Source organism: Dermacentor silvarum, chromosome 5 (genome assembly GCF_013339745.2).
Source record: "Dermacentor silvarum isolate Dsil-2018 chromosome 5, BIME_Dsil_1.4, whole genome shotgun sequence".
Classification (NCBI taxonomy): domain Eukaryota; kingdom Metazoa; phylum Arthropoda; class Arachnida; order Ixodida; family Ixodidae; genus Dermacentor; species Dermacentor silvarum.
This window is the reverse complement of record NC_051158.1, coordinates 70,499,073-70,521,322: the sequence shown is the minus strand read 5'-3', so window position 1 is coordinate 70,521,322 and position 22,250 is coordinate 70,499,073. Positions and strand designations below refer to the sequence as shown.

Here is a 22,250-nt window from a genome sequence, read left to right as displayed (position 1 = left end):
ATACAGGGTGTCCCAAATATCAAGCGCCAAGATTTATAAATATTTAAATGCCACCTAGCTGGACCGAACCAAGGTTATAATCTCGTTTGCAGTCGCTTGGAGATATTCTGATTATTTTTTGCATTCCGCCTAATAACATAATTAGTCTTAAATAATTATTCGACTTCTCAAATATTATAATTAGATGAAAAGTGTTAATAATAAAACTGTAGAGCATCATGAACAACTCCGGACACAGCTTTCTGTTGCTCAATATGTGCTACATAAAAGTGCTTTTCCGAGCGTGAAAGAAGCCCGCGATAGTATAGGAATAAACTTTATTCTGTCCCACGGTTATGGCTGTTGGTGCCCGGGGCTAGGCTGCCAGGGGCCCATCGCCGGAGAAGAATCTTCTGAGTTCCTCGGCCATGGCCCTGGCCCGCTGGACGGCCCACTCCTGGTCGTCGGGTGCATCGCTGAGGAGGGCGGCTCGCCATCTCTCAGCGAGGCGCTCCGCTTCAGAGGGCGGATACACGCAATATTTCCGCGTGACTCGCCGCTCGAGGCACATTGCGTGTATTCGCGTTTAATAATTAGTAAAGAATTTACTAATTAGTTGTTTATTATAATACTAAATAACTTACCTGGAATTAGATTTCTTTATTTTTTGTGCGAATGTGCTGTACAATGCGAGAAATAAAGTATATCAAATCTTTCCATTTTTTTTTCACGTGGAATGGCGTTTGGCACTTTGTGGGGTTTACCTTCCGCGTGTCTAGAAACAAGCTAGACAATTTTCTGACAACTCGGTACCACGAACAAAAATTGACCAACCCTGCGATAACACGGGCAAGGTAACCTGTTTCTTAGTGCTACCAGTGCTCCTTTACCAACAAAGAGGGAACCTAAATAGTATCTCCCGATAAGGCCGTACAACATTTACACTGTATGTGACTACCGGAAATGCATTGTCAGACTTGACGTTCCACTAACCGAACCCAATGACAATCTTATATAATTAACAGCGGTCGAACAAGACAGCTCTTTGGAGCCCGCGTTTTGAAAAGGAAACTAGCCTTCGTGAAAGCAAGTCCCCCTGTTTGTGTGATACGGTAGTCAGCATAATGAATCCCGGGGTCTCAAACACGTGCCCAGCGAGTGACATGCTGCTTGCGCCTTTGTCGCGATTCGGGCGCTCATTTAAGATGCACACGTACTCCTCGAAGGGAGGTGTACTTACTCAACTATAATTAGTACAAGTACTACCAACGTATGCATTTCCGATCGTTAGCATTTTGCGACGAGTGCATCCCTGAAGTTAGCGACTTGCTTGCGCACCCAAAATTTGTCGAGACGAGACAAAGGTCCACGTTGTACCTCGGCGATAAAGTTCACGCCGTAAAGATGCTCTTTCTATTTATGAAAACAAGGGGGCTCCTTAAAGCGGTAAATTGTCAAGGTCCCTGATGTCGGTTGTTCCACTGCCAAGCGCATGTATTTGCGCTTCATGGAACGCTCTACAATCTGTATGTCACTAAATGTGTAATTCGAACTCGACTCAGCTGAAAACAACTAGTAAGTTATCAAGTACCTTCACTGCTAACTCACCTACATTATTATGATGACGAAATTATGGAGGGTCCGAATAAATCATATAAGTATTTTATAATTGCGAACAATATTGAGATTTGCTGAAGGAAGCCGTGGTATAAATTGTGAGTTATTCTTCTTTTTTCCTCTCTTCTTTTTCCATATTTCTTTTCAAGTCACTGTTATATTTTGAAACAAAGTGCACCTTGAGTGTATTCCGTCGGATTTTTGCATTTTTGTGTACATGTTCTTTTTTTAATTGTACTGTATCGCGACACTAGATTTGATTTCGGCATGTCTGTGCGATTTGTGTGCTGCGTACGGCCTGTGTGCAGAATTGTTGTCGGAGCAGAAGCATTAGTCAGGCCATACGGCTTTTAGCGTCTTGTTCTGTTCTGCTGCGAACAGGAGAAATAAATTCATTCCTTCATTCATTCAAAGCTCAACCCACAAAAATGCAAGGAAACTATAATGGCATATTCGGGTTGTCGTTTCAGAGCACTGTCGCAGTGCTACAAAAGTCGTGCAGAAGAGCAACTAAGCGTTATCGCTAGCATATAAGTGGGCTGCACTGGTGATAACGATGCAGGATCAGGAATTCCTTATCCGCTTCTTCTTGTGCTAAAGCCTTAAAGTTGTTTTTCACCCCCTTCGTAGCGTGGCCAGAGCTCCTGTGACGGCCACCTGAACGCGCCCGTAAGTAAGAGTACACTTAGGCACCAGCACAGTGAAACCTTTTGCAAGCGTTTCGCAGTCATGTGCAGTGCACGTTCACATTTTCTGCGAGCGTAGGGGAGTATTGAGTCCCCCTTATCGAGTACTTCCCGCAACGCACAGAGAAACTGCAGAACTATAATTTCGTAATCTGCAGTTTTATAGCAAGTCACGTGGAAGTTTACGGTGCTCACTGACGCTATCAGCGGTTAACTCATCTAGCCTCTTGCCGCTGATAAAAAAAAAAAAAAACTTGAATGTAGCACTGCATAAAGTAATGCACCAGAATAGCCTTGCAGGGAGAGCACACAGTAAGATATTCAGTTTTCATCCTGCCTATGGTAGGTCTAGTTATTACTATGCCTATAAGTGGAATACTTCGAACCGCAATTCCGACCAACAATTGCATATGACGTTGAGTGAGATTCATATTTCTTCCGGAAGTGATTAATTAAAGCGGCAAAGGCCGCATTATCGAGTCAGCCACATTTCCAGCAGTTGCCTCACAGTTTTTTTTCTTTCTTGAAAAATATTGTGTTTTTGACCATGTCTTGCACTGCGTGGGAAACCCAATGGGTTGCAGCTCTTACGAAATGTGAAAACACAAACTCAATAAATCAAGTGAAGACAGCACGTGAACAATGATTACAAAGCTAGATCACTATACTATTACGCCAGATATGTATTTGGAAGCTTGTTAATAATGTGAGAACTGCAATAGATTAAAATCAACAAGGCGCGTTCTTTTATTGCTGAAGTTTTTTCGGTAAACGCACCATATAGAGACCTTGTGAAGCATTAACGCCCGTTGTCATCAGTATACTTTTTTCTCAATCAAATACAGTTTCTGAGAATACCATTTTTTTTCAGAATGCAAAGTACGAAATGACATGGAGCTTGGCCTAACAGTGGTTTCCCAAGCCACCAAATTATTTTCTTAAGATTGCCCTTTCTCGCTGTGGACATGACTGACGCGTTTTCAGTACCAAGAGATTGTGTCCTCTACCCTTTTTCACAAGAGAAACATAACATTTTGTTCGAAGTAACAGAACACATACACTACTGTCCTTAAGTTGCTCAAAAACGAATAGGAGGAGAAATACTGTCTTGAGAGCCGCCATGATTTACGCTGACGAGAAGAGCTTCGCTTTCATTCGACCGCGTCATATCTCTCACGTATACGCACATGGTAACAAAGACAACGATACAGAGCGAAGCGGCAGCGAGGCACACGTAGAGAAATACATCGGGGCTGCTTTCGAGGAACTGGCCAACGAGAAGAGGCGGCGACATGGAACCAATACCTCCAGTGACAACAACCAGCGACATCATCTTGTTTGTAATACTTATGTACTGTGCAGTCCACGCCGTAACTCCCGCGTTTAGCGGTCCCTGACAAAAGCCAGTTAGGGCGCTACCGGCCCACAGCACCGTGGCTCTAGTGGAGCCCCACATCGCGAGAATAACCGCTGTGGGAAGCAGGATGATGTGCGATGCGATAATTATCCAGAAAACGGACACCTTAATCGTGAGCAGGGCAGCAATGAGGCGGCCGGCGGAAAAGCATGAGAAATAGACGGCGACCACACGCGACGCAGCCTCCTTGGTGAAATGCAGGTCGCTCTTTACCGCGAACGGCGAGAACATCTCGGACGACGAACACTCCAGGACAACGTAAACGCACACGTAGGCGCAGAGCATCGCCAGCACTATGCGGGTGAACCGGACATCGCTCGCTAGTTGGACGATTACTGCTCCGGCTGCGTCCGTGTTCCTCGGCTCTTGTGGCTTGAAATCGGTCCTGTCTACGAAGTAAAGCACAACCATGGAGATAACCAGCAGTATGTTTAGGGCACTGGCAATTGCGAAAGCGTAGTGAACTTGGCTCTTGCCCGAACCGTGCTCACTGTCGCTTCCAAGTTCGAGCAGTTCCTTCGAGAGGTCACTATTGTGGCTTGCTGTCAGATAAACCTGCTCGGCCATCCCGAAAGTGTGGTTCAGAATGCTGCTTGAGTTGCCTCCGGCGCCTGGTGAGAGGAAAGGCTTGGCAATGAATGGGGCGATGAGGCCGCCGATGCCGAAAGCCAAGTGGAACGCCTGGAGAGCTGGGCTACTGTTCTCGGGCCACATCCTGATGATCCATACGTTGGCGCCTGCACGCAAGGGATACAATCTCGTTTTCGTGCTTTCTGCGTGTCCTTCGTACTTTCAGATAATGTATCCGCCTCTGTAAAAGACTTTCTATTAGCGCGATCCAAGTATCACATTTTGATCACCTGAAATAAAAAGTCGCAGTTTATTCGCCCGAAATCGATTGCGATAGCCAATTAGTGGTAGCTAATTAGTGGACAGCTATACAAACTAAGGATAGTCGTTTTATCGGCTGTATAACCTTGTGAACATAGGTATACTAACTAAATGGACAAGCATGGTGTCACGCGTGCACAAGGAAACATGAACAAATTCACACTATGACCGCGGAAACTCGCTGTCAAGATGCTGGAATGAGGAATCGCGGCCGCAGCAGTGAGTGAATTGACCTTCGTGCTACGCCTCACTTCAGCGCGAACTAAACGGCGAAAACAGCGCACAGTCTCCCCGTCACAGATCGTTTTCAAGATAGGGCCTGGGGTGCTATGCAGGATGCCCCGAGTTTGGCGAAACTCGGGATCTTCACGAGCTCTGGCGACGCCCCAAGATCAAAGAACAAATGATAACAAGACGAAGTTTGTCCATCGGCACGCCTCCAGTTTCATTGGTTAATCTAGATTCACTCTGGGTGGCTATTATCCCTTGGGCGTTGCCATATGGGCGGTCGACCAACTGGGGCTCACGTGATCATACGGTCGGTGCATGGTCGTGCCTTCTTTCACTTGTTTGTCGTTCCACCGAGTGCAATACAGGCACAAGCAAGTTATAAAATAAATTCATTTAGTACAATAATATTAGTCACATTAACGTGGGTTGTAAGCATTTTAATGTTTCCACGATGTACACGGAATGTGTATTAGACTAATTTGTATTTAAATACGTTTCGCGCTATGCCACGAGGGGACGCTCGCCCCCCTCTTTTTTTTCTGGATTCGATTGGCACGGCTCGATACGTGCTTGCTCCAGCATTTCCGAGCACCGATTGGTGTGCGCTTGCTTTTCTCACTGGGTTTCCAACAGATCGCTCGTTGCTCCTTTGCTCTAGATTGGATTGGTGCGGCTTGCTACGTGCTTGCGCTCCCATTTCCGAGCAGAGATTGGTGTGCGCCTGGTTTTCACACTGGGCTTTTAACAGATCGCTCGTTGCTCGTGCTAAAAGAAAAGCTGCGAGTAGCGCGCGCATCCAGCTACAAGACGAAGTGAGCGTCGGCTAGCGCATAAGTGGTTTGCCGCGCGCTTACCGTGTAAGCACACAGGAACGCCGGAAAGCACACATACAAGGGTCAGAAAACTACGCTTTATTTTCTTTTATTTTGCGATACACCTCCATACTGGCAAGCGTCGAGCGATGGCTTCTAACAACCGCAGGAAAGAGTCTTTGTAGTGGCTAGCCCGAGCGATCCGTGGCTTCTAACAAACGCACGAAAGGGTCTTCGCAGCGCACGTGGATGTTGACTGCCACCACATGCATCCCAGGTGGGACTCCAGCATCGGTGCAGTTACCCTGTACCCATCGCTGACGAGGGAGCGCTAGACTTTTTGATAATAACTTTCTTTTTTTTTGCGTGTGAACGCCCGTGATGGGGTCCACAAAGTTCACGCTTTGGTTGACTGTCTACCAATGCGGATTGAGGCATAGCCCCGTTAGCATCCACTAAATTTGGGATACATTTGTATGCGGCCAATTCGTCACTATGAATAATGGTCCCCGGTTGACCATTGGCTGCAATAATGGCGCCTAGCGTCGCCGCCTTTCGTCGGTCGACTTTGAAAGTCGCAGCACCCCTCCGGTCGCGCAGAACATGCCGAAGACCCATGGGCCCCCAACTTTAACACCGCCGTAATTTTGGTGGCTTGCGGAAAGTTGTCGCCCGTCATTAGGTGGCCTCGATTGTATACTTTTGCTCGCCGCGAAGAAGGCACTCATCAATTTGCGCTATCTACCCGGGGTACCAAGTGGAGGTCGCGCCAGCAGCTCGTCCCTCGCGACCTTACGGGGGTAGTTCGTCCTGTCGGCGATGGTGTGCTCCTATAGAGGAAACAAGTCGCCGGTCATCTCCTTCAACAGCCATAGGTCTACGCTTTTGCTTACGCAGTACGTGAGCCAAATCATTTGCCGCCTGGAGAGGTGGTCGTTCGGACGGCCGAGGCGGTCCGTGTTGGCGAAGTAACGTCCTTCGCCTCTCTGACCGTGCAGTGCAGCTTTACCGTATAACTGCGAAAACTGATTTCGGCACCTGTTGCATCGGAAGGCAGCCCGGCTTCCATTCTGAGTCTTCCAATATAATGTAACCACTTCGCCTACGCAGGTTGGTTGGCCCGGGTTGAATCCCAGGTGCTCGCAGGTGCCCCACTACTCCGATGACGACGCCGGACCTGGCCTGGGGCTAGGGCGCGGTGGACGAGCAGCGCTTGAAACCGGAGAGAGCCGAAGCGATCGCACGAACTTATCCTCCGCGGCCTAGTCACATCAGTCTGTGCTCGGAAAGCATAATATGCCCGCCACGCAGTCTCCGCAGACAAGGGCGTTCGCCTAACTCGTCACACAGCCAGCGCACTGACGTTTTGGAAAGGCAAAAACGACGCTGAAACTCTACGTCGGTCATGTAGCTGAACGGGTCCAGATGGTAATATTGACGCTTGCCGCCGCTGGATGCGATGACACAGGCTGCTGCTGCCGCCGCCATGCTCCCGAGTTTAACTCGAGGGGGGTTTCGCGATGTACGAGTTTGGCCCGAGTTCGCGTGTCAATCAAAACCATACGTCACGCCCCGAGTGAGGCATGTAACTCTTGTGCGCGCCCACCACGGTTGGGCCACGCCCAACTTATTTTTCGACAACAGCGACGTGGTGCGGAACTGAGAGGCATTAACAATCTTGACCTGCGAAATAAAACACGCACAACGCACTGTCATCGGTGATGTACTCAGCACCACTATAAAAAAAAAAAGCGTCGGCTTTCGATGCCTTATGCATATGTCTTCTTGGGCTGTGATGACCCCACAACACGGTTCATTGCCTGCGTTGTGGCTACGTAGCGCACAGCAAATAATTATCCGCACGTCACTGTAGCTGCTTGCAAGGCGTCGATGCGCCGTGGTGGACGACGATCTTGAGCAGTGCGTAGTGTTTTCCAACGACAACGTATCGCAGCTGTCATTTGAGATGGCTGCTCTGTCAATGATATATTGCAGCAAACATGGTCAGCGGTCAGCGCAAACACACCCAGTGCAATGGCATTTTGTCATCACAAGCACGGCACACTAAACAATTGCAACACCTTCCTGCGTTCGAAGTCTAATTTCCTAACTGCGCACAAGAGCCCTCACCCACCAAAATGCGATTGCTGCGCTGTCGTTACGATATCCATCTGCGATCGCTGTTAGCTCAGCAGCAGAGGCAATCGGCAAGCACATTGGAGTGAACAACACACTCAAATTCTGCGCACATGCGCACGGAGGCACCTTCAATGGGCAAGCGGTGACAAGCGACGAACTGTGTCGCTGGGCAGCACGCTCGTGTTCGCAATGCATCGCGGAGACTTCGCGCACGCAGATAAACTGGTGCATTTTCATTGTGCTGCGTCACTACGGACCCAGAATACCGCACAGCCATTTTGCAGCGACAGCCGTTGCTCCCGTCTCTATGGCTAAAGTGTCGTTTCAGTTGGTAAAGCGGCGGCCTCAATAGCCGCCGCAGTGAAGCACCTGCGGTGAACAGCCATGCCGCAGCGCTGCGTTGCCATTCCCCTATTAGACAGGGAATGGGCAGATCGTTGTCATGGCTGACTTTATCGAACATAGCATTGCAGCGCCCCTGGCGACTGCTCACCGCATTAACTCCCTCGTGCGTGTGACACTCTAGAATGTATCCGCTTGTAAGCTTTCGCCTCACTGTCGCCACTCGCGGCAAAAAAGTACAAAATTTAATAATTCATTATATGTCCGTTTGTTATCACAAATTTACAGCATTCAAAACAAAAAAAAAAACGATACTTTAAGAAGTAAAATGTTGGTTATTTTATTTGTTGTATTTCAAAGTATTCGATTGAGGGAAAGTATATGTGCAAGAATGCACCGCATGTGCCCTGTTCGCATTCGACGGAGGATAGAAAGATAATGCCAGAAAAAGGAGGCACGCCCTTGACGCGCCCGAGAAAGGCGTGGCAAGCGGCTCACGGTTAGTGTGCAGATAGACAGCGGGGCAGTGACGGTATTCCGAAATTGCGATAGTACGTTGATAACAATACGCGGCGCTGGCGCGTTTTCTTGCGCAGTCCTCTGTGCTTGAAGCGCGGAAGCACTGTGCCGCGCAGGGTGCGCTCATGTTGTCATACGCGGATTTATCTTGACATTTCTTTTTGCCTGCTGTTATTGCACGTTCCTTGCTATCTTCGTTCACTGACTGCCATCGAGCAAACTCGGGTAAAACTCGGGTGAACGAGAAACTCGGCGCATCCTGCATAGCACCCCTGGGCGGCCGCGCCATGCGGAGCAGCCGCCGGAGTATATACCCACCAGTGCCTTGCGCGCGACGGAAGACGGCGCGATTCTTCCCCGGCTTCCTCCCAGCTGTCCTCCCTTGCGCGCGCGATCGCCGGCTCACCCTCGCACGCTTTCACTCGCACATACAGCATACGGCGCGCGGCGACGATTTTATCGCCCCTGGGCTTTATGCGGAACCTCACGGCAACGGCAGAAATGCGCTTGTAGTGTCCATATAGTTGCTATCGCAATAAGATATCTGGCCCGCTGTGTTTGCAACGTGCGTTGCCGCGGAAGCTGAGCGGGTGTACAGTTCTTACCAGTGCCAAATGCGCCCAAGCTGAGACCTTCGAAGAACACCATGACGTGTGCGACTGCCAAGTACCCACTCAGGGGAATCATGAGCACTGTGACTGAGCTCAATATCATCGTCAGTATCGATATCACTTGCGTGTTGTAGGTGTCGTACAGCTTCCCGCCTGCGTATTCGTTGGAAAATAGCAAAAAAAGTATGATGTAAAAGATAGGGAGGGGGGGGGGCGGTATTGCACAAAAGCAAGAAACATGTATTGCAGTGATTATTTCACTTTGCACCAGAGAGGTTTCAGTCTTCTCGTTAATCTTCTATCTTTGATGGGGACTACGTATGAACAAGGTAATTAACGGCTTCAAAGATTTGTTTTCTAGAAACAAACAAGCTTAATTTAATAATTCTAGCTAATTACGTGTTCGATGAGTGGAATTATTCGCGCACGTAATGTCCACGTAGCATAAAACAAACAGCACTCGTATAACTTGCAGGTTCGTCTGTATGTAAATGGCGGTTTTCATCACTGATAATTGTAAATAATTAAACAGTTAATTTGTGAGCATTTAGCGTTGTCTACCGTAAACAAAGTAGTGTTAAGACGCGTATATTTCACTAGTATTTCGCACGCCTTTGAAAACAACTCCACCGTAGGAATACCTGAAGTCTGCAAGTTTTTTCACAAGTCAAAAACAGACAGCAGATTTCAGCGATCTTGTGGAATAACAGCCCGATTTCGAGCGAATCTGTTTCTTTTGAGCAGTTGCATTACGAATTTCGGTTTCTTGTAAAAGCCCACAGACTCAAGAACGTTGCGGCATGGGACTCGAAATTAGCACTGTTGCCCGCATGTAACACTTTCGTGCACTCAAATGTGTTCGTTTGTCGTCCTCGCGTTCGTCGTTAGAGCTGTTTCATCATGTTACCACACTAACTTACCTAACTATTCTTGTTTTTGCACAAGAAATGTTTAGCCAAGGCATTACTTTATCAACGTACTTTTAGCTTCGCATGCTTTCGGTGGTTTGTAGTTATCCCAGGACGACGGGCTAAATTCTACGCGTATTTGAAAAACACACTTTAAAGTTTGTGTATACGTCATCCTGAACCTTCCCTTATATTCACGAAATATGAACAAGGTGGCTCGTTTAGTTCATCGAGGGCCCCTCAGGCGTCTCAGATAACGGATGATAATAATAAGAAATGGACGGTTCAGTATTTATTTGCAAAGCTCCTAATTGTCCCAGAAGCGTTAAGGTATTAATTGCCACACATTGCACATAACAAGCCCTCAATTTTAGCCTAATTATACCGCTGTTTGACGCAGGGTCTTCTCAGGACATGGGGTAACATAGCAGTTAGCAGCCGCAGAACGCATCGAGCGCTCGATGAATTGCATCGACTGTAAAGTTATGAACATACAATTAACCAGTCTTGCATGTTGGCTAAAATGCCCTCCCCATCCTTTTCTGTTTAATTTGATCTCGGTGGCACCGACGGCGGGCTAAATTGTGCGCCGTTCGCGTAAAACAGACTCATAATGTTCCTTAGCACACGGATACGTAATTTACTCGAAAGGCCACAATTGACATAGTTTATGGTGTGGTAAGTAACAAAAATTAATAACAGTAAATTACTGGAAACGAAAGGTAGGATACTTTGACGCTCAAAAATTTGCCTATACATCCCCCCCTCCCCTTTATTTTCACTAAATACAAAACAAGTCCCTCGTCTAGTTCCCCGAGGTCATCAGGTAAACATGTGCCTCGTGAAGTGCATGAAAATAGGCAAGAAACGATCGAGTATTCACTAATTACTTTCAATGATTGTAATTACACCAGAAACGTTCAACATGTTTACACACAACACGTCTAATATTGGCCCCATCTCCACTGATTGTGAACTTGTTGTCAGGCACTGTTATGCTAAGACACTGGGAAATTGCGAGTAACGACCTACTCACGCTTTCAAGCACCTGCTGAAGCAATGTTTACAGTGACTATAATTTAACAAAACGCATTTAACTTCGCATGCTCATTGGCCCTAACGTTTCCCCGCTTTCACTAAATTCTATTGTGAAAGCACATATTATTACTAAGCACATTCTAATGTGCTTAGTAATAATTTCCGGAAAACGTGCCTACAGATTTGCTTTCTTAAACTCTTGTCAGAAGCGACGCTCGCGCGCAGGGATTGCTGGCGAAACCCACAAGCCCAGAACTGCCTCCAGCCAATAAATAACATTCTATTGGTCATCTAATAATGTGAACATAAATTATATATAACATCCCACATGATCATATGGAGCATAGCACAACGCGGTGCTGTAATGCGAGAATAAGGACTGGATGTGAAGATTTACAAGCATGACACAAGAGGATGTGCAGACTAAGAACTGTTCAATGACAATTATTCTTCCTCTTTCTGGGGTTTTATGTGCCAAAATCAATTCTGATTATGAGGCACACCGTAGTGGAGGGCTCCGGATTGATTTTGACCACCTGGAGTTCTTTAACGTACACTACAACGTAAGCACACGGGCGTTACAGCACCAAACTTTTGCAAAACGACTGCACGGTTTCGTGTTACAGTGCAGTGTTCCTCTATGCTTCGTAATCAAGTGACTCACCACGATACCTCATTGGATCACACATATAATATAGGACGCATGGGATAATGTGGCACATACAGTTTTATTATTTTTTTTTGATAGGGAAAAGTCAATTCGGTTTCAGCGCTTATACATACCTAGCAGAGAACCTATAAGGTTGCCGATGCCACGAGTAGTGATCAGATACGAGACGCTCGAGACGCTGGCGTCGTAGATTTCCACAAGGTCCAGCAGAGCCACACCGGTGAGCGCGACAATCAGACCCTACACAGAAGTATCCACCAAGCATATCTTCCGTGAGAAGCGTACGTGATACTTCAACATCAATGCTGGTCTTGTAAAAACAATTGAAAATTTAACAGCAATATAACCGCAGTGAGGTACACCTTTCCAAAGGTGAAATGTTAACACTTCTATACAAAGAGTGAACTGAAGTAACTATCACTTTATAACAGGTCCTTCGTAGTAATTAAGCATTCTTTCAGCGGGGCAAGTGAAATCTGGAGTTAAGAAATATGGAATATCACACATACATCGCGTACAACCGCTTTCACATGTAAACATTTCGTATATTTTCTTCCTCCCTGTCTTTCCTTTACCTTTTCTCTCTCCCTTCTTCCGCCTCTTTCGCAGACTTCTTGGCCCCAGTTTGCGTATACGTCGTTGATTTCAGTATCAGTGACGCTACGGTAGACGCAGAAACGAAGCCTTTCAACAGGCTTGGCGATGTCTACGTGCGAGTTACGTGGCCAGACTCTTCATTTTTTTTTGAGGGGGGGGGGGGGGGGGGGAGGGTGCACCTACATGCCCGGGAACGGGGATGGGAAGGAAGTGGGAAAGGGGGCTGGAATGGCCGCATAATGCAGGGGGCAGGGGGGGGGGGGGGGGGGGGCTGGTAACGTGCTTGGTGCGCCATCTCCTGGCTACGCAACTGCCACGTACCGATTAGACATACTTCAGGAGAAACCATCTTTAATCTCTTCGCGTCTTTGATAGGATTCAGTCTGAAACAGAAGCACCATATGGAACAGGGAGACAACGATATATGATAAAGCGCAACTTGCACATATGCACCTTCAGAATTTTTGTGCTTGTGGTCAGGAAACTAGCGAAGTTACCTTGAGCTTTCGTGTGCTGGTTCTTCAACGGTGTTTCTTGTCTCTTTTTTTGTAGAAAGGTAATTGCCGACGTTGTGGTATGTGATGCCTAGGATAAAGACATACGTGTCCTGTATCCCACCTCATATAAGACAATTTCATTTGACGCTAATGAACCTTTAAGAACTAAGCACTCATATATGCGTCTGCTTTGATGTTCTCTAGCGTTATTGCAGCCTCGCCCTCCTAGGCCTTCCGTCACAACTTCAGACAATCCCCGGGCTCCATCACACTCTTTATGCCGACGATATCACCCTCTGGGTATGCGAGGGCAGTGATGGATCCATAGAACAAATATTACAGGAGGCTATTGACACAGTAGAACGGTATCTGCAAGGGACAGGACTATCCTGTTCGGCGGAGAAATCCGAGCTACTGCTATATCGCCCTACACTCAAGGGCCGACCACCCAAACATCACCAAGCACAGACACACGCCGTTATAACACTCACGACAAGCGACGGTCACATCATACCAACCGTGGATAAAATTAAGGTGTTAGGACTGATAATCGAGAGTAAGGGCAGAAACGGCGAGACAGTTCGCAACATTGACGCAAAAGTATCGAACACGATGCGCCTCATTAAACGCATCAGCAATAAGCACAAAGGCATGAAAGAGTCTAGCATCCTCCGCCTCATCCAATCATTCGTACTCAGCCAGATCACGTATGCGGCAGCCTATCACCGATGGTTCGTCGCAGAAAAAGCAAAACTCAACAGCCTCATTAGGCGAATACATAAACAAGCACTAGGATTGCCGCAACACGCCAGCACAGACCTCCTTCTTAAACTGGGATTACACAATACCCTCGAGGAGCTTATCGAGGCGCAACAAATATCACAATACGAGCGATTGGCCAGGACTAAGTCAGGCCGCCAGATACTCGAGAATCTCGGCATCTCTTACCACACCCAACACGGCGACAAACATGACATACCACGCGATATCCGAACTAAACTCACAGTTCCACCGATACCCAAGAACATGCACCCCGAACACAACGAGGGCAGACGCGTCAGTAGAGCCAAAGCTATGACTAAGATTTTTGGTCACAACGAGGAAGTGGTCTTTGTCGATGCAGCACGCTATCGGGACCGTCACCGCTTCGTAGCTGCGGTCGTAGACCACACACATCAATGCAAAGCAAGCGCATCAATCGCCACAAGACACATAGAAACGGCGGAGGAAGTGGCTATCGCGCTGGCGATAGCTCACACCAATGCCTCGTACATCATCAGCGACTCTCAAACGGCCGTGCGAAACTACGCCAACGGCAGAATCTCCCCTGAGGCATTGCGGATCCTTAATACAGGCAAAACTTATGAGGCAGACAAATGCGTACAAATTCTCTGGATCCCAGCCCACACACCTCTTGATCAGCCGGAGTTCAGTCCAAACGAGGTGGCGCACAACGTGGTTCGAGGTCTCACGTTCCGAGCCGGGTTTGAAGAAGCAGCCACTCGAACGGACACCTCCGCGGTGGTGTGGGAATGGGACGATCGGCTCACTAAATTCTGTGACATTACTCAACATTATCGAATGCAAAGGCGAGAGTATCCACCACCTCACCCCAAGCTCAATAGGGCCCAGTCCGTTCAATGGCGGCAGCTACAAACACGAACATACACGAACCCTGTCATCATGAACCATATATACCCCGAATTATATACAACCAATCTATGCCAGTATTGTAACACCAGAGCCACACTAGATCACATCCTATGGGCATGTCCAGCATTAATCAGCAATACTGGGGTCGCGGCCTCCAATGAGGGCCTTCGGGCGCGTTGGGGGACTGCGCTGCTCAGTTCAGGCCTGGACCAGCAACTGTGGGCTATCCAGCAGGCCGAGGAAGCTGCCGGGAGACACGGTCTCTCCGCTGGCTCCTAGGTGGGAACCCAGCCCAGCAATCTGCCGGAAATAAATAAAGTTCTTCTCTCTCTCTCTTATTGCAGCCTATAATATGAATTGAATACGTCAAAACTTTTTGTTGCCGCTTGTGAACTTCCAGACTCTTTTCTTTTGTGCTTCGCGGGACTACACAATAACTGCACCTAAATAGGTGCAGTTAAGGCAAGTATTCAGGCAATAGTCTGCATATAGGAAGATATTGAATAGTTCATCGTAGCTATTGAGCGACGTGCTCGTGCGCATGCACAAGTAATCAACTGGCTAGACATTCTGCGCAGCTATGAAATCAAAAATCTTGATGAGGGAACCGCGAGCGAGCAAAGTGAACCGTATCGAAGAACAGTCATTCTAGGGCGTCGTAATTCCTATGAATTGCGAAGAGCACCGAAAGGCAGATGAAGGACCGCGAGACATTTTGGAAGTCAAGAAGAGATTTGCCAATCGTAGCGGAATACTGTCAACGCTATTGTAATGCAGACGAAGGAAGCGGGAAGGCGGAGAAAACACAAGACCAAGTCGAAAGCTTGGCGAGTTGGTAGGAAACTTGGTGTAGTGGTGCAGAAGGATAGCGGGCAGAAGAACACCTTAACTCGTTTGTGTTCTTATTCATTTGCACCTGTATACTGCAGCGCTGCATCAGCCAAAATGACGTTGAATGACTAGAAAGTGTGACGGGCTGTCGTTTGTCCTATGGGTGTCGCATGCTAATGCGAAGGGCTGCCATACACTCCCCCCCCCCCTTTTTTTTTGTTCATTGCAGTGAACGAAGGTATGGCTTATGACGGGAAAGAAACCCGCGTGAAAGTCAATGTGAAATGCGAAAAGATATTTGGCATCTGCTGTCCAAATATTTTTTTCGCAAGTCAGTGTCGTATACTGGTATGTGCCAATGAAGCGGCATGGACACTGCTAGCCAAATTGCTGTTTCTATGGAAACAAATATATCTGTGCTATAAAAAGATAGAAAGAGAGAAAGAGTGGAAAGGCCAAGAGGTTAATCAGATTAGAGTTTTCTGTTCGCTATCGTGCATTGAGGGAGGGGGGGGGTGAATCATTTATAAAGGAGGTAAAAGGAGAGAGGTCGAAAGAGAATAAAGAAAGAAGATTATATATTAAAAAAAACGAATAACAGAAAAACTATGCATTATTTTACGGACACTAGTGACATAATGCAGTTACAGAAGTATAATTTATTTTACAGTCACTTTTGATCCTATAATACATTTGCAAATATAGGATATAAAAGAAAAAATGCTATAAATTATTTTACGGACACTTTAACGATGTAATGTATTTCCATACCGACAGCAAAAATACAAGTATCTTCAACGAAACCGTGTGTCACTGGAGGTAAATAACGCATATCTCACCATTCCAAGGTTTCCCAGGCCCAAGTTGAAGGTCCGGCCAAAATTCAGCCATAATCGAGCTTGCGTGGGCATCAATGCAAAAGTGACGCCGTGCAAGTGCGAGTGGAGCAAGCACACTGAGGAGGTTATCGGGGAGGTAGAGCGGGAGTAAGCATCGCCATCGGCAACGCTGTCACAATCCTCACAACCACGCGTATCATATCTTACTCTAAACTGTACAGTGATAAGCTAAACATAGCACGCGTCTTTACTGAGCAGCGCAACGGAATAACATTACGGCGAACTGGATGAAGGAGAACGTAGCAGTTTCGCGTGATATGAGAAGCAGCGGCAACGATAGCTAGCGTGATATCGCGAACAGCACGGAGCACTTCACAAAGGAAGAACGCACACGATAAGAAGAAGCGATAAAGGGGCAATCGGGGCACCCGCCTGCGTAGGGCAACGTCAGAACGAGCACGCGAAGCGAAACGAATGTCCCTGCACAGTGCACACTGAGCGACGACGGGGTCTCCAACGCGTTCGCGAACAGGAATTCAATCCGCGTGACGTAAGTTAACCTCTGCCTTAGCGACAAGCAGCTCACAGACGAAACGCATCAGCGAGCGGTATAAAACAAACAACTTCTCCCTCTCGTTTCTTCGTCGTCGGCACTCTTCTGACATGCGCCAACTTACAACTCGCAAAACCAGCTCTGACTGTGAGGAAACTCGTTCAGAAGGGCAACACTGGTGCCACGGCCGCTGGATGAAAACGCACAAGACCTGCTGTATGGGCTGGAGACTCATAGCAGGCTTAGTACGCCGGGCCACCGCTGTGGCGCCCCCGGTCCGGGTGAGTGGCCGAGGGCATTTACAGCGGTTCGCGGTGCGAGGCGCGGTTCTTGCCTGCCGTATTAACGTATTCGCAGTGTTAATCTTGACTGGTTTGCGACTAACGAAAGTGCTTGAAGAGTAATGTTCGTACGTGAATATAGCAGTAGTATTTTTACAGCGGTAACTGTTACAGTGATTAGAAGAACTCAAAAAGGTTATAGGCCTGTCTTCTCGGTGCCCTGGAAGATAAGATATACATCGTGTTTAATGGCATCTTCGGATGGTCAGTGTTATCCTCCGAATCTGATAGGACATGTTTCGGAGAAGCTCTGGGTATAAGTAGGAGAAATCTTGCGCCACCGAACAGCCGGCTGCTTTTAGGAGCAGGGAGAGGGGAGGAAGCGAAAGCTTTCCGGTAATGCGGGCAGTGCCGCTGCCGCTGGCGAACAAAAACAAAAAGGAAGACGCTTATGCGCTTATTACGAACGTCGCGAACGCGCACTTGCGGAAGCAGCGATAACTACGGGAACGGGTGAGGTCACGTGACCGGAAACCGACCAGATTTCTCGGCTGTTCCGACTGGTTCGACGGTGATATATACTTATGACGAATTCAGCAAGTTCCACCGAGGCGCACCGGGGTTTCCTTGTGCGATGATGATTGGATGAAACGGCGCCCGGTTCGTACCGGTGTGATTTGCCGAATCCGCCATTAGATTGCCTCAGCGCTGTGATCTGGAGTCAGGCGATCGGAAAGGACCATCTGAATGTACTCTGAGCGCCCCTTTTCGACGACCCGAACAAGATCGGCGGTGGCTGGCGCGACTAATGGTGATGGCGATGATGATTATTGACATCCCCTTTGAAACCAGGTACCGACAAATAAGTTACCTAGCCTGCATGATCTATAGTCAGGTTTTACTACATATCTATCGTTGTACAGCATTTTGCCTATCTGATCTCGATCTTCCCTTTTATAAGTCTTCCAAGGTCGATCCACATAGGTCGCGAAACTTCGGGCGAAAAGCGGTTCAGAACCGATTGTCACCAACATCAGCAAGGGGGGGGGGGTTATGGGAGCAGCGATTGAAGCGCGACTATGCTTGGAGGGAATAAACACTGGGAAAGAAAAAAAAGGCGTTTTTAAATTAAAGCGACACGCAGTTAGATTCATTCGACGAAAATAAAATTCCTAATCCATTTCATATACGCATGGCTAGAAGATACAACTCTATTTTACTTGATCGTTATCATTAAATACCTTTTTTCAGCGCCCACCGTGAGAGCGCCCATCAATAGCGGCGGGCATTGACGCCGCTATCACTTGCAATGCAGTGCAGCTCTTGGAGCGCGTGGAAAGGCGCGCTCGTAAAGTTCACCTGTTACAATACGCCCCCCTACCACGTTGTGTTGTTTTGCATGTCGACGTTTGTCTGAATTAGGTGACGCGGGTAGTTTTATTGTTTCTTAACCTGTGCAGTCAAAAGTAGTGAGTTGCGACCGTCAGATACTTGTTTACTTCAGTTGTTTTCGTGCGACATCGCTGGCCTACGGGCTTGGCGTCCGACGAAAGGACGAGCACCCTACGCAATCTACACCCAAAGCGTTCGTCGGCCTCCAAAGAAAGTATGTTCTATGCAGGGATGCGATTTCGACACCCGTATGGCTGACCTTTTGCTGCATTGCTTTCCGCGCTGAAAGCTCGGAACGCCCATCAAGCCGAATGGCGGGGCTTTTGAATATGCAGCTGTAATGGCAGGCCTCCAAAAACAAATTTCGCGCCTATGAGAACAAAATGACGTCACTTCTGTTTTTAACGGATATGACGTCAATTTATTTTTTTGTTCCACCGGAAGTGTTCCCTCCTCACACAGATGGCGCTAAGCCCCATGAACCACCGATAAGCCGCCATGTTTTGAACGTATGGGCTTCTATGGAAGCTTCGCTACCAGGCGTATTTACCTTGAGTCTTCTTTGGCTATGGGAACAGAAAGGCCGGAATTCGTGATGCTTCTGCTTACTACAAGTTATCGTAAACGTTATACAAATAATGCATGGTGCACAATTTAAGCACGTTAGTGTTTGCTGTACAGATCTCAATCGCCTTTTCCAGCCATATATAAAATAGTATACGCAGTGACATGCATTTTGCTTCACCCCCTCCGGCGTTTCAAATTTTTTCGCAAAATGGCTTCGCAAAAAGGCGCTGCTGGATCTTCCACATGTATATGGATCAAGCGCCGCCAACATATCTCATCACAACCTGTGGTGTTGGCGAACTCCTGGGCTCGATTCTTGGTAAGTTGGCTAAACCAGAGTCGTCGCGTCGCATAATGAATTTCCTGAATGACACCAGTGTGAAAATATGCGCCTTCAAGCTCGCCGTAAAAATGAAATGTTGATCCACCTGCCTTTTTTTTTTAACCAAAACGCTCTTTTATGCGTTGAAACTCAAAAGCAACTGGAACGCTTATGTATTTCGTGCCACACATTGGGAAATAATATCTCGAGACTCGTGTTATATTAGAGACTCGTTTCAAGTGAATACGTCTTGCAAACTCACCGGCTACAATTCGTAAATTGCGACATGAACCGTAATTTAAATAAGTAAGCAGGTAATTAGTAAATTCTTGTTCATGAGTTGAATATGTGTTTTGATTCTTCGTGCTAGTAATGTCTGCCTCTTCGAATAATCCAGCTCAAGTACAATAATCGTGCTATTTGGCACAGGCGAGTTTTCAAAATTTCGGTAAACTTCCAAATGATCACCGCGTATGTAGTTGAGCACGGACGGCGCACAGCACAGCTCCAAGGCGGCCTTCTTGAGTGGAGCTTTGCAATGAATTCTAGGGTTCTCACCGAATATAGAGCATTACTATCGGCGTCCTGATTCTGTCTTGCTCTCTTACAGAAGGCAAGCTTCATGACTCGTACAGGACGCAGATGGTATCAATTCTGGCGACGGCCGCGAGCTGAGTCACGGTTATCATGATTGCGCTCAGTGGATATCTGGCAATCGCCCACGTCGCCGTCTTCTTGTGGGGACTCAGTGTGGCTTTCTTCCGCATAGGTGAGTATAAAGCGCCGAATTCAGAGAAGCAGTTGTTGCTCTTGAGCGGTTCTTAAATACATCTGATGGTCACTCACGCTGATGGTGTGTTATGCGGAGCTTTAGAAATAAGGAACCTGAATTTAGGGGATGCTATAGGCCAGGCGAACAAAGGAACGAAAAATGTGTACATAGCGAGAAGGGTGAGCAAGAAGAATCAGTACATCCTCGGACAAGCTTATTCTTCTTTCCTTAATCATGTCGTGCGATCTGGCTGACTATTGTGGGCGAGCTTCTTTTTTTGCATTCAAAATCAAGATCAAACAGGTGCTGGCATTTCATGGTCCACTGTGAATTACGCCCAGTGCACATGGAATATTGCGTCTTGCAGTACTTGCGTGCAGGTGCGAACGTGTGGATCATCATAATGTGGCCAGATAACACTAGCCCACTACTGCAGGTTTTGCACTTGGCTTTCGGCATTGGCGGCCTCCAGGGTTCGTTCGTTGCCCGACCGTTACTATGCACGGGCACTGGAGGGAACGCCATCACAACAAACGCCAACGAAATTGCAGACCTGAGCTGGAAGGACGCGAGCTACTATCCCGTCGTACTTGTCGAACCACCGAATCATTCTTCACCGGGACGACCGTTACTATGCACGGGCACTGGAGGGAACGCCATCACAACAAACGCCAACGAAATTGCAGACCTGAGCTGGAAGGACGCGAGCTACTATACCGTCGTACTTGTCGAACCGCCGAATCATTCTTCACCGGGACCGAACACGGGCACAACTCACGATTACTACGCCTCCGGAATTGTCGGTGGCTTTTATTTAGCTTTGACCATTTCAATAATAGTACTGTATTTCGGGGGCAGGAGCGATTTTAAAGAGGACGTGGTGTCCACTACACACGAGATGCCTTTGACCAACAACGAACCCCGCATGCATTCCCGTCCGTTTCACTCGGACTGTCCCGGTATTCATGTGTATCTATCTACTCAAGCGTTTTGCTAGCGTCACAATGTCTCAGATGCGGGTGCCAATCGCGGTCAAAAGAGACCTCCATTTCTCCCAAGTCGTAAGCTACTGGCATCGAGGCTACCTTTTCTTTCGGCTACGTGGCGAGTCATCACTGCGGCTCTCGTGACCATCAAAATGTCCGTCTTCTGGGTTGCAGCGCTTCGCTCACGTCATTATGCTTCCCACAGCAGCTGAGCTTGTCGGATTCAGTGCTACAAGTTCTCTGGTATTCCGGGTCGGGGCAGCGCTTACGGGTATCGGTCAGGGCCCCATATACGCAGGTTTGGTCTCCTGGACGGCCGGTTACGTCAGCATCACCAACACGATCATGTCCCTATCGATTGTCGTAGCAGAGATCCGATCGATGACAACTGCCAGTAATTGTCGGCCAGTTCCTGGAAAAAACTCGAACATGTTTCTTTACGTGGGCCTTGCATGCAGCTGTCATGTTGTGCGTGACAATGTTCAGTGCAATGTATACAATGTAAGAAGAGGGCCTGAACTGAGCACCGACAAACAGCTTATCGTTAATGCAGTTGGTGATTGTGCATCGTGACGCCTCTTCGTGATGTTATTTGTTGATTTTTATCATTTATAAAACACGAATAGCATGGTGAATCAAGAACTATTTCATTTTTTTGTCCTGGCAAGCTTCTCAGCCCATCGAAGTTTAGCGGAAAGCTAGGATTGCGCCTTGTAGAATGCAATAATGGTAAACGTTTCCTCCGCTCTCCGAAGAGTTGAAAGGGCATTAGCTTTCCAAACACTGAATTTTTCCGAAATTTGAGCTAACACTAAGACGAAGACAGATGCATTTATTAACATTGGCATTGCATTGAATTCTATCATCGTAAAGGCTACTCTTGCGGCAAATGTCTTAATAATTTTGAGCAGAAATAGGTAATGCTTCTTGAACCCACAGACCGAGTTTGGCAATTCAACTACGGCAGATTAGTCAGCATGTGCCATCCGTCTGATCGTACCATTGCGAGTTCTCTCAGCGACTTGTTCAGAGTGCCAGAACTTTTATAGAATGTGTACACTGATATACTGGGAAAACGAGAACTTTCATAACCGGACATC

At 47.5% G+C, this 22,250-nt stretch overlaps 1 protein-coding gene across 1 annotated transcript; it reads right to left on the bottom strand.

Moving 5' to 3' along the window:
• Nucleotides 1–353: 353 nt before the first annotated feature.
• LOC119453473 (sodium-dependent glucose transporter 1A-like) lies at nucleotides 354–16,901 on the bottom strand. The gene is made up of 4 exons (XM_037715508.2): nucleotides 16,278–16,901; nucleotides 11,974–12,100; nucleotides 9,239–9,397; nucleotides 354–4,436 (listed from the first exon to the last, which is right to left on the bottom strand). The coding sequence occupies exons 1-4, from the start codon at nucleotides 16,347–16,349 to the stop codon at nucleotides 3,361–3,363; spliced, it is 1,434 nt and encodes a 477-aa protein (XP_037571436.1). The 5' UTR covers nucleotides 16,350–16,901; the 3' UTR covers nucleotides 354–3,360.
• Between the last annotated feature and the right edge of the window lie 5,349 nt (nucleotides 16,902–22,250).

What these genes read in the sequence shown, in the direction of transcription:
- LOC119453473 (XM_037715508.2), bottom strand. Translation starts at nt 16,349, where the DNA reads ATGCCCACGCAAGCTCGATTATGGCTGAATTTTGGCCGGACCTTCAAC. An exon ending in CCTTATAGGTTCTCTGCTAG is followed by an intron (nt 9,398 to 11,973) that starts GTATGTATAAGC and finishes ACGAATACGCAG; the next exon opens with GCGGGAAGCTGTACGACACC. An exon ending in CTTGGGCGCATTTGGCACTG is followed by an intron (nt 4,437 to 9,238) that starts GTAAGAACTGTA and finishes CCTTGCGTGCAG; the next exon opens with GCGCCAACGTATGGATCATC.